Here is a 12,858-nt window from a genome sequence, read left to right as displayed (position 1 = left end):
TGTTCCAAACCCACATTTTAACCAACTGATTTTACATCATTGTATACAGGCCCAACTAAATTTACCTAAAGAGGAAAAACTAATCATGGCAGCAACTACTTTATCACTGCAATTATAGCAAAGATCAGCTTGTTTATCAAGCTGATAAAAAGGTGATAATGGCTTTTTCCAGTGTGATATATTTATAGCTTCGTGGCTGGGAAGAACAAGAATTTTATTAAAAAAAAGATTGATAGAAAAGCTTTTTATTAAAATAGGCAATTTTCTACATCTTTAGAAATGAGTGCTGAATTGGCAAGCTCAAAGAGCACTGGATAAATAAACAATATTCCTGACGTCTTTAGTAGATAAGCACTGCAATTGCTGCAGAATCTGTACCACCTCCGTTTATTTCACCTCTCAGATAAGTGTTTCATAAGAAATTATAGTTTTTGCTGCTTTCTTTTAAGTGGTCTTTTAAACACTGCCATGGCTCTGCAATCTAATTGAAAAATACAGGGGGAGGTCTTGCATAAGTTTGTTTTTTGGTTTTTGGGTTTTTTTTAATCTTGATTTGCCTAATCTGAGTTGCTTGGTAGCCAGGTCTGTGGTTTTTTTAATGAAGTTTCTGTCATTAAAAACCCAGTTCAAATTGCACTGATATTTTAATGCACTAGGTGGCATAATGATATTCATATTAGAGAAATTAAATGATTCACCAGCACCCAGATACTTCATTGGATAAAAGAAGCCACCCTTTCTGCGAGATAAGAAGTCCCAAAATAAATTTTGTAATTACAGGATTGCTAATACTTTTAACTCGCTTTTGTGTTCTTTGAAAGAGTACTTCAGATTTTGAAAGTCATAAAACCACTTATATTTAAAGAGAATGCTTTAGGAATTGAAAGCCCTTGAAGGTAGGAATTTCAGTTAAAAATCCCTTAAACCTCCAACCCTAATTGTGATAAAGTTTACCCTGAACAATTTTACTTGTGGTCAAGCAGATCAAAGAAACGTGATCTTGAGAGTGTTTGCTTTTTCTGGGACTCCTGTTCCATCAGCTTTGATATGGGCCCATTGAACACATCCTGATGCTGCCAGGAATTGGACTGGGTGACTTGAATTAATCTTTTTCATTTCTAACTCTATTAACTCCACCATTATAGTGGACATAATGAAAGATCCTTTTAGACTGATTCTGGTGTCAGTCTGAACCAGCATTATGTCAAAAAAAATTTAAGTCATCTTCATTTACTGTAAACTCACAGACTTGCTTTTTGCTGCAGGTGTTCTGTCACAGTTTGCTTGAATTCGGGGCAGTAAATTACAGGACATGTCAATGTAAAGAGGCAGTGAAATCATTTATCATTAACTTCAAGAGGCTATTATTCAGCTGAAGAAGATGACTGTTTTATGAAATACAAAGGATGAGATCATGATTTAGTGACCAGAAGGGTTCACTTTCCAAAACATAGCAGTATGTAGTGAATGCAAGAAAGAAAAGGAGCCTAAGTTGATATAACTTTATCTGGATAGTGTTTTGATGTTGGCCATCGCAGTTAGGAGTGGCTTTTATGAAAGCTGCTGCTGATTAGCAGACAGTTTTTGATTGACTAATGATGGTATCTGTCCCATTTCTTTCTGTTCAACTACAGTTCTCACAAGCTGCAGCACTGCCACAAGCAGGACCCCTATCAGAGCATCAAGAAAAGATTAAAAGAGGTATAAAGCCTTCTGTATTTTAAGGATGATTCGAAAGATTGGAATTTCTAAACACTTTAGAGAGTCTAGAAAAACATAATTTCTCTAGTTTGTTCTCCTTTTTTGATGTAGACACTAACACATTTACCTGTTTCACAAAATTATCCCCACTTATAAAGCTTATATGTGCAAGGATAATAGGATAATGCTATTGCTGGGACTAATTTTTTGAAGACAGAAGATGTGTTCAGCACAGAAAAGGTGAGCATAGCATGGAACATCAAATACCATCAAATTATCAATTTCTGGAAGACATTAAAGACATGGCGTTTCTTTTTTTTTGCCGCAGTAGTAAGGACTCCTGAGGTGCCTACCTTTTCCAGCTGGTGCATCCCTTCCTCTACACAGCAAATTGATGCCAGCGTTCTCAGGGTCTGGGGATAAAGGCACCTGAAACAATCCTGGCGACAGATCTTAAAGAGAGCAACGACGCCTCCTTCCTGCAGGGGAAAACAGCAATCAGGAAAGCAGTTCTAGAGGTTTCCCTAGTACTTAATCAAGATTGGGAGGGGGAGTAGATTCCTTTAGTAGTTTATCCAAAATTGCTATTGTAACACCAACAAAGAGGGTGTTAAGCTCACACAGAGAATTCAAGTGGATTAATGCTTGTACACTAAGTGATGAAAAAGTAATACAACCTCAGTAGGAGGTGTGCTTAAGTGATTGACTTCTACCAGCTACAAGCTCCATTTAAATTAAACCTGACATTCCTGCAAAAATTGCAAAGAACCATCAATAAGTGGCAATTAGAGTGACATTTAACTGATCCTTCAGCCCTATTATTATTATAAAATAGACTTTTGTTAGGATATATTTCCCGTTCCTCTACATTTCTGAGCTCCACACAAAATTTACTGAATGCTAAAATTATAAAGGGGAAGGTTGTCTGTTTGAAAAGGTACTGAAAATAGGCATCAAATTCTAAACAGATACAATTCAAATCTTCATCCTCTAATAAATAAAATTTGCATTCCTAAAACTTTTTCTTTAAATACCACAGCGGCAAAGACTTGAATACGTATTGGAGTAGCTAGTCTCAATTAATTTCCAACATAGCTTGTAAACATGTTTTAGCAAATTTCATATAACAAATGTAAATACATAAATAAATACCAACAATGTTGCACTTTTTGTGGTGGGGTTTTTTAAATTATGTTTCGTTTGAAAATGTTGTGCTATCAGGTAGACTACATATGTCTTTTATGTTGTAGAATCAGACATACAATGAAAATGAAAGCATTTAAATTGTTGATGATAGATGAAAGATCTCAGACTAAAATGTTCAGATTACAGTGGTAAATTAAAAACAGTTGAAATTGTGGACCAAGGGAAAAGCACACCCTTTTTAAGAGCCTGTTTCAGTAGTCTCTGTTTTAAAACATTTTTAGATTCATAGAAATAATCTTTTTTTCCTCAACCATTTTTCCTCAACCATTATTTGAAATCTCAACAGGTTATACTTACTTAAACCCTCTGGCTTACAATTCAGACTTTACTCATTTTCAGAATTCTATATTTTGGTACGAGTTCTACTTGAATACAGTAGAGAATAATAGAAGAAGCAAAACCCTATATTCAGTCTAAAAAAAAAAATTATACCAGGTCATATAGAATTAGACAAAATTAACTCTTCAACATATTTTCCAGATAGAAGTTTTAGATCACATCTTTCACAAGCATTTGGAATTTCTGTGGCATCGGTGAAAACAATAGGCTCCCTGAAATTCATTAGGACTGAAACTTATTTTTGAAATTGTAAGAAGCTTTCATGTGTCTGGTTTTTTGTATCCAGTACTGCTATATATAGCCTAATGCAGAATGATATTTCTGAGCCTTTGAATTAAAAAAATAGGTAGTACATTAACAAAAGAGTTTCAGTCGTATTTTTCCTTCCAAAAAAGGATACTTGTATTTCACCCAAGCAGTAATTAAATTATCTATCAAAAATGTAGGGGAAAAGCGGTTGCATTGTCATTTCCAAGCCAAAAGTAACTGTTTTGTTGGGGTTTTTTGCTTAAATTTCATTTTCAATTTGAATATTCCCACAGTTCAATTGAATCAAGGATGATCTGACCCTCTGTTTTAGCCCCAATAAGCAGAAGTTTGTGGATAAATCTAGTAATGTTCAAGTGATGTTGGCACATTTGCTTTAAGCCTTTTCTATGCCAAATGGGTGCCCTGATTTGGCCTTTGATGGACATGAACTGATTTATCACTGCATTTGTCAGGAGGAGATCTGTAGTCTTTATTTTGTGCCTCATGTGCCATTATTAAGCTGTAAAATATTGACCATGAGTAATGAACTGAGAGATCTGTAAATGAAATATTGGATGGGCAGAAAACACTGAGCCTGATCCCATAGCTTGTCAAAACCAGTCCCCTCACTGGGATCAGAGCATTTCTCAGAATTTATTCACCTTTCTCAAGATTCATCCCCTGTATCTTTTGCAATGACGCCAAACCATTCCATATGACAGGGACATACATAAATTGGTCAAGTGGGTAAACATTCAGAGGAAGGGAGGGACGCTTGCTCTACTACTTGATGACCTACTTCTCTCTTATACTGGATTAACAGGAATTCAGTTTTGTGGGATTGCTGTTCAGAAGGGCTAGGTTTAGGTAACAAAATCACCTGAACTGCAATCACCAAAACTATGTGGGTTGAGTGAATAATGAGGGGAAGCAAAAAGGCATCTAATTCTAAGGTGGAATATTTTGCAGTTTCAGCCTGAAATAACACAAAGTGCAGTAAATTCTCCTCAAGGCTTTGACAATATTAATAATTATCTTGACAGATGACCTCCAAAGAGATCTTCATCATAAATACTTGCTAGAAAAGTAACTGGCATATAAAGAAAGTAAGGCAGGATCCATCAAAAGCTTCTCAGAGCAAGTGACCTGCTGTACAGCCATAAGGAATTCCAATAGTCAAGTATTCTCCAAGGGGGCTGTTATGAGGTACGAATATCTTCATTTTTATTGCTTCTCTTTTACAAGCCTTTTATCATGGCACTCTCTTCCATACAGCTGGTATTGGACTCTACTGTCAGTAAAATTAATTTTTTTAAAAATTATATTTTCCTTATCATTCTATGACCTATTTATTGTAACTAGTAAACATATTTTTACCAATTCTTCTGGTTGTCATAAATCCAAATCTATTTATAACAAGTTTGTTCCAAGTAATGCAAATTTTTCTTGTCCATGCTACTACTCATTTTTGTTAGAGACTTTAGGTTTTATGTCTCTGACAGCTAGTGAGAACTACTGCTGACTGCCCAGGTGAGTCAGCAACATGATTTTTTCACAGCAGATTACAAAGTTACATGCTAAAAAAAAGTGTCAAAGAATGCTTGTAGGTGGAATAAAATTATGGGAATAAAATTATGCTTCAGCATAGAGAGGAGCGTTTGATAGTCTTTTTTAAATTTCTGTAAAATGTTAGCAGGGGATGGGGGAGAAAGAGAAAGAAGACTGAAACACTTACCAAACGTAAAATGAGAGACCAGCTCCTGTAATGTTGTAGCTTTACAACACTGTCTTGGTTCCTTTTTTTGCACATCCAAGACTAGTGTGCTTTAAAGCTGTAACTTATAGCTTGGGACAGGGAAAAACCTAACAGCAGTGTTCCACAAGATCACACTCTGTCATGGAGAGTAACGTCAAGGTTACATGGACAAATTTGTTGAATTTCTCTTTCATGATAAACAACTAATCTCTCTGGCTAGTTTTTATCAAGGATCTTATGACAGCTCTTGAGGGAACTATAGATTTTATAAAAGATTTTGAAATCTTCACATGACTTCAATCCCTTTTCATTCTCCCAATGACTGAGAAGAGTTTGAAGGCTTTTTTTTATTGTTTATTTTCTGTTTTGAAATCACCCTGAATTTTTGCTGTCATAGCTAACTAAAGCCAGTGCCCATCCCTTTCTGCTTCAGAGACTGTAAAATCTGTCACAAATGAAACTTGAATTACAGCACAAGCAGCACTTCATGTGTTATCTGGTCCAAAACTGGAAATGTCACAAAGTCTGCAAACTAGAAATTAAAACATACTTTATTCACATTGGGAGCTTCTGGAAAGATGCAAGTTAACCTCCAAAGCAAGCAAAGCTCAGTGTTGTTAAGTTTCTTTGTCTGAACAGAGCTCTTTACCCATTTGAAACTCTGATGTGTTACAGTTCCCCCTTGGTCACTGAGGCAGTGCAGAGGGTGAAGGATAATGGTCAGTCTGGACAAATTTCCCAGTGCAGACAGAGGCACAGGACAGGTGATGCAATCACCACTGTAATTTGGCAGCCAAACACCACTCAGGGTTCTTTGCATAAGGGGATGCATTTCCTCAGTTGTAAACCTGTGACACACCCAGTTTTTAGCAATACATTAGTGTAGTGATTTATGAAAAGTCAGACTTCACTTCTGTTAAATTAAACTGTTATGGAAGTTGTAAAATGATAAAAAGCCCAAGACTAATTTTCTTTAATTTGTTAATTCTGCACTTCCTCAATACTCAACATTTAAACATTGTTTTTGGGTACCACTGAGTGGAGCTCAAATACCAATTTAGAGAAAAAAAACTTCTCAGGCTGTTGACAGAATCCACTACAGGTTTCTGAGTCTGGCTTGTTCTCAGCCTTCAGAACAGAGGAGTACCTTCTCTCATGTAAATGTCCATCTAAAGGCACATAGAAGTAGTTAAATGCTGCTGTCTAGACCTGCCTCTGAGTAACTGGCACAGCACTCCACAAGCAGGAGCTGGGGGAGGGAGGTTTTCCTCCTTCTGCATGCTCTGATTATCCCATCCTCAAGAAGACACCATGTCCTACCCTCCTCACGTTTTCAAAATCCAAGTGTCCTCAAAGGTGCAAACTCTGTGGGGATTTCCAGTGTCATGGATCTTGACAGAATGACTCATTTATACCAAAAGTTAGCACCAACTACTCAGTAAATGAGAACACACACTGAAAAAAAGTAACTGTAATTGCAATGATGAGTCCTTTGTAAAATGATAATAATAAATGCAAATTATTCCTAAATTTGCATCTTTAATAACATCTCTAACCCTCCCTGTACACACAGCTGAAGAAGTCTTTCTGTTTCTGTGCACAGTCTGCCACAGCCATGGCCTATTGTAAAGTTTGTTCATTTACACGGCTCGTATGTAAAAAGCAGTATCAGGAGAGACACTAAAAATGTTCCCAAAATTATGGAATGATAATCCCTCAGATGACACAAAGACAACTGCAACTGAAGCAATGCTGAGAAGTCTGTTGGAACTGACCATCCTACTGAAGCTGCTTGCACAGGTATTGGGCTTTATTAAATTGAGGGGATGTCGTCCTCTTAAGGAAAAAAATCTCTAACGCAATACTTGTAGTGGTAAACTCTGTAGAGCAAGACTTCCAAAAGCACCACAAGAAGAGAAAAAAAGTAGTTTCTCTGCGTAAATTTTGTTGTTCTTTAGCGAAATGAGTTTCTTGTATTTGGATGACTCCATGCATCCCTTACCTTGGCTATGATGCGGCAGAGGTGAGTGCCCTCCTGGGCAAGGCTGAACAAACCGCTGAGGGCCAACTCCGTGACGTACAGGCTGCCCGAGAGCTCTATCTGCCTCAGCAGGCTCTGCGGGACACAGCACAACAAACCTGCAGCAGTCAGGCTCACAGTGCACATCTGTCTTTGCATTTGAGCAGACGTAACCAAGGAGAGTGACATTTAAAAATAAATATTAACAGGGTAAGGCAGTGGTGTGAGAACGTTTGTTATGGAACTCTCAAGATATTTAGTAAATTGTTATTGCGTTTCATCTGGGATTGAACCAGAATTTTCAGAAGGCAACTAATTTAGTTAGTATAGAAGCTGAAACACATGATGATACAAGATTTCCACCTTATTTACAAGGAATATTACTACACCCTTTCTTACACTACCTCCTAAGGCTCTGGGTTCATCGCTACTCTCAGTCAAAACGTCACTGACAAATAGATATTCTTATAAAAAAATATAGTGTATTTATCCAATGTATGAAATAGATTAAATATCTTTTAATCTTTGTAAATATTATCTTGCTTTTGTATTTGTGCCATCGCAGCTTTAGAGAAGTGCAACTGTGAAAAGAACAGGAAGTCTATTTCATTTTATGTTTCTGAAAAAAGACATAGAATCCCTAGAATAATTAATTCTATTTCCTAGGAGGAGGAAAGTAAGCATTTTTGTATTTAATCCAAATTTGAAAGAAATGCAAGGGAGTATCCCATGTTTTACACTGTTATTTATACAAAATTCAATTACCTTGCCTTTAAGAGGTTCTATTCTTCCACCTTTAGCATTAGGAAAATGCTCCATAATAATGCATTAGAAAAATGCTCCATAAAAGACATTGCTTAGGAGTTCACAATTTGATATGAACCTATCCTGAATTAAATCCTGCTACACTGATTAGAAAAAAAAAGGTCTATACACAATTTAAGCTGAAATCTCTCACACAGATACTTAGTCTGCTTCAGAGCAGCAAACTACCCCCAGACAATGGGTTTTTATGGCAGAAGTGGGCACATAGCCTGACAGAACTGTTCAGAAAATTGTTTTTATTAATGAGTTCTAATCCAAGTCCTTCACCCACACAAATACACACAAGATGATGCAGTCAATAATTTCACTCCCTTAAAAAAAAGGAGAGTAGGATCTCAGGTATGTCAGTAGGTGCCAAGATGCCCAAAGGCAGAAATATCAGCAGTAAAGTACTGCTCTTCAAGCAGAAAATAATAAACATCTTAACAATGGTAACCTACTCACTGAATTTGAAATAAGCAAAGTTATTTACACACTTCAACCCATACATTTTGTGTGGTTCTCATAAATCCCAGCCAAAGAGCATATAGGAAGTAGTTTGTTAGTTTGACCATAATTCTGCAAATATATTTGGAATATTCTCACCTCCTAGTAATGACCCTTTAAAAATAGAAGGGATGTTTCTGAAACCACCACCGTTTTTGCCATGTTAACACATCAGGGTATGTTACAGTTTAACCACTAGTATGCATTAATTTTGTTTTGGTGCTGTAATAATACTTTTTAGCTATTTGTGTTCACTAAGCCTCTCCTTTCCTCTTTTTCTGCTGCAGCAACACAAAATTTCAGCATAACATCTCCTCTAAAACATGGACAATTTTTTTGAGCAGAATTACATTTGTGGATTTTTCTATGTGAGAAAGACTAGAACATGCAAAGGGAGAGGGAGGTCAAGATAGGCTGGCTAGACATGCAAGTTGCTATTATTTCAAAAATGATCCAATGGAAAAAAAAATAATGCATTTGCAGACTCAGAGTAATTACTGAGTGTATTTCACAGAATCAGAATCACAGAATGGATAAGGCTGGAAGAGACAACCAGAAGTCATCATTTAGATGTCTTGCAAGAAAGAGACATCAGGAAGAATAAGTAACATGGTGAGCCAATTTGAGGATTTGAGGTTATTGGAGAATTTGAGGATATGAACATCTAAATCTCATTGCAACATATTTGAGTTACTTATCATAAATTTGTTGAAAATTGAGAGCTGTAATTCTAATCCTCCTCTTAATTATAGAATTATAGAATGGCTTGGGTTGGAAGGGGACTCTAAAATCATCTAGTTGCCATCTCCCTGCCAGGAGCAGGGACACCTTCCGCTAGATCAGGTTTCTCAGAAGTCCCATCCAGCTCAGCCTTGGATCTTTCATGGATGGTTGCCCTCAAGATTCAACAATTTTGGAAGACCTTTTTGACTTGGGATTTTTTTACTACAAACTAACCTGTGCCTCTTGTGTTAAAACCAGCTCTATCAACTGGCCAAAATATTGGGCAACGGTCGTGAGTGTTTCATTAACACAAGATTTCATGGACTTCAGTATCTCTTCATCTTCAGTCTGTAAGCACCTGAAAAGAAAGAGATGGGAAAGGGATGAAGGAAAAAAAGATGCAACAGACATGAATGTCAGAGATGAGGCCCATGTTAATCACAGGATATAACTGAAATTCAGCTGTTCACAAGGACTTTGTGTCATTAACATCATTCCAGACTTTATTCAAAGCTTTGTCTACACAGAGTAAATATACACCATGAAAGGATAACAGTGGACACTACTGAATAATTTGGGGGTCACAATTTACATCACAGAGTGCAGGCCAAATTTTGCTGTAGATGCTGTGTGTTTATACAGTTCAACACTGCTCTTTTCCTCTTATGCTGACAGTTTCACTCTTGGATGCCTGTATTTCAACTGCAGCTGTGAATATCCATCCATTTTCATGATCAATGAAGGGCTTTCAGCAATTTCTATTTCTTTACCTTCTTTGTCATAGTTTAATGATAGCAGGATAAGGATGAAGAAAGAAATGTGTGTCCAAATGAGTTAAACAGCATAATCAAAAATAAAATTTGGCCCTCTATACAGAAAGATACATAAAGCATCTTTACAGAGTTAGTACCATTATCCTGTAACCAGTGATGTCTGGCTGTAACTAAAGAAATTAGATATAGATGAGAAACTTTATACAATTCAAATAAAATAATGAATGCTTCCTCACAGAAATGCATTAATTTGTATTGTCAAAACATCTTTCACCCAGTCAAGTTACTGTATTGGAAGACATAGTTTGGGTGATCAGCCTCTCTGCCTGCACTCAGGTCACCTTTTCAGCTTTACTTGTCAGCCACCTATATCAGTTTTTTGTCAAAAAGACAAGAAGGGAGAGGACTGATTTGGGGAAGAATCTTTGAGACTGGATCTCATTAGTAAATCAGTGTGTCTCATAGTAGAGTATAAAACACAAACATGAGCTGTGTGGGTTTGGCAAAAAGCAATAGTGCTCCAAAAAAATGTTATTTCCTAATAATTAGATTGTGTTTTTTCCCTGGTGATATCCCTGAAACAGAATGATTTGCACCATGTTTAAAGTATACCAAAAAAAGAGTGATTGAACTGTGCTGGAGGAAATGGGTAACTTATGTCAGAAAGTGGAAATAACATTAGAAGAATTACAGAGATTTTTTATTTTCCAGTCTCAACATTCCGGAGTGCAGGGAGATGAGTAAACCTACAACTAAAATTCAAAGGAATGTGTATTTACTTTGTTTTGATCTACAATGCAATGGGTATGTTCATACAGGACCACATAGTACAAGTCTCAAAACCCAAGTTTTCACACCAGCTGAAATCCTGACTCCACAGAACTAGAAGGGAACTTTGTCACCAATATCTGTCACAGCCAGATTTTCTCCCTTGATGTCTAAAAGTCCTGAAAAATCAACTTGCATGCAGCTTTGCATCTATGTCAGATACTCTGGGCAACAGCAGATCCCATTTCATTAGGATGTAGTTTAGCTAACAGCAACTCACTTCACCCACCAGAGATTAACATTTAGAAAGCTTTGCAGAGTTACAGCAGCCTAGTTCAAACAATTGGGGGTGTCTATGGATTTTTGATTCTCATTAGAAGTTCTACAACAAAATAAAAGAGCAAAATTAATATTTCAACTATAAAATTTAAGTTACCTTTCTGTGAATGCTGTAAATTCTGAACACTTTTCTACTAAAAGTTTTTCAAGCTGCAGAGAGAGCAGGAGAAAGTGGTTTTAAGTTATATCCATACACACAATTGCTTTACAAAAATAAATCCTTGTCTGGTAATCAAAAACCTTCTCAAAACATAATATTTCATATGAACTCCCTTCATCTATTTTTCCAAATAAAACAGGTAGAGATAAAACTGAGGTTAACAAAAAAAGTAGCATTTTCTACACTTTAAATGCAAAGGGATTCACAGATGGGATTCTCAAAAGCGAAGTCCTGTAGTCCTCAAAAGCAAAACATTTTTTCAATACAATTTGTCAATATTATTAACATTCAGAATAGCCTATGATAAAATAGGACCCAAAGCAAGTCAAGAATTTTTCCATTGCTGGAAAGAGATTGGAAAGTCTTATGGGACCAATATCAGTATGTAAGAATTTCTTACAGATTGTTTAAAGCAAGTTTTAATTATTATAATTAAATAAAAACTCAAAAAGCCAGAGAAACATGACATCAGCTAAGGCATCTTCTCACCTGGTGCGTTTCTTCTGAAGAGCTCCTGGTGAAGGTGCTGTACTCGTTTATCATGGAGCGCACGTGGCAGTTGACTCTCACTGTCATGCTGTGGACCCTCTGCCACCTGTTCTTCTCCAGCTTCTGAGCAATCCTGGTCAGCTCTGTGCTTATGATCCAAGCTCTCTTTAGCAGAAGCTGCAAGCTATCACAAGTGCTGTACTGCGAGGAAAGGATGAGTTCATTTTGTTCATCCTTCTCAATGCTGATGGGCTTGGACTGGAGAATGCACATACATTCACAGTCTGTCATCAGCTTCAGGTCTTCCATCCATCGCTGAACAGAGTCCACCTGGATTAGGTGCATGCTGGAAGGCAGAGAAGGAGAGGGGAGAATGAGGTGAAGCAAAACAACCTTGGAATAAACACCAGCAGGACCATACAGCTGCACCCAATACTAGGTTGCAACTGATTGACCAAAGGCAAATAATTGAACAATTTGCTTGCAGTAACACCGTGACACATTTAGCTTTTTATTCCCGAAACAGTTTCTGGATTTCTAATCACTTTTATGCCACATACCTTGTTATAAAATTATATCTGGAAAATCAGTGGATATTATAGATAAGTAAACAGAAGTTTAGACTATGTTTTTTGGGCCAAATGCTTCTTGTACATTCAGAGTTTAATGTGGAGAAGGGGCAAAGCTATGAATGTGTTTGCTTGTTGTTTATGGGACTGTCAGGTTTCCCTAGACACTTGGCCTATCAAGTGCTTTACATAAAATTTTAACTTGCAACATCTCTCCAAAGCCCTTCCAAACTTACACAGCCAAACTGAGATAGTGAGCAACACTGCCAGCAATATCTATTTGTTCCATGTCATAATCCCTTAAACTTCAGCTGGACTCTACTTCCTGACCAGACCTTTACCTTCCCCCTTATTTCTCATTGTTCTCTGTACAATTTGCACACTGACTTCTGAAGCTCATTTTTTGCAGTACAACAAATACGATGTAAACCAGTAGGGCTGAAAAGTTCCTTGAC

At 36.9% G+C, this 12,858-nt stretch overlaps 1 protein-coding gene across 2 annotated transcripts in view; it reads right to left on the bottom strand.

The window, feature by feature from the left end:
* Positions 1-12,462, bottom strand: part of INSC (INSC spindle orientation adaptor protein) — a 57,376-nt gene extending 44,914 nt beyond the window's left edge. The window contains exons 1-5 of one of the 2 annotated variants that reach the window (XM_063397318.1): positions 11,835-12,462; positions 11,283-11,335; positions 9,540-9,663; positions 7,254-7,367; positions 2,055-2,180 (exon numbers count right to left, since the gene is read on the bottom strand). In XM_063397318.1, the coding sequence (XP_063253388.1) occupies positions 2,055-2,180; positions 7,254-7,367; positions 9,540-9,663; positions 11,283-11,335; positions 11,835-12,179 (762 nt within the window). In that variant the 5' untranslated portion in view covers positions 12,180-12,462. The remainder of the gene's footprint in view (positions 1-2,054; positions 2,181-7,253; positions 7,368-9,539; positions 9,664-11,282; positions 11,336-11,834) is intronic. The other variant, XM_063397319.1, reaches the window with a different exon arrangement.
* Between the last annotated feature and the right edge of the window lie 396 nt (positions 12,463-12,858).

This window comes from Prinia subflava, chromosome 5 (assembly GCF_021018805.1).
Source record: "Prinia subflava isolate CZ2003 ecotype Zambia chromosome 5, Cam_Psub_1.2, whole genome shotgun sequence".
Lineage (NCBI taxonomy): Eukaryota > Metazoa > Chordata > Aves > Passeriformes > Cisticolidae > Prinia > Prinia subflava.
The sequence above is the reverse complement of the archived record's forward strand: the minus strand, read 5'-3'. Positions and strand labels throughout refer to the sequence as shown.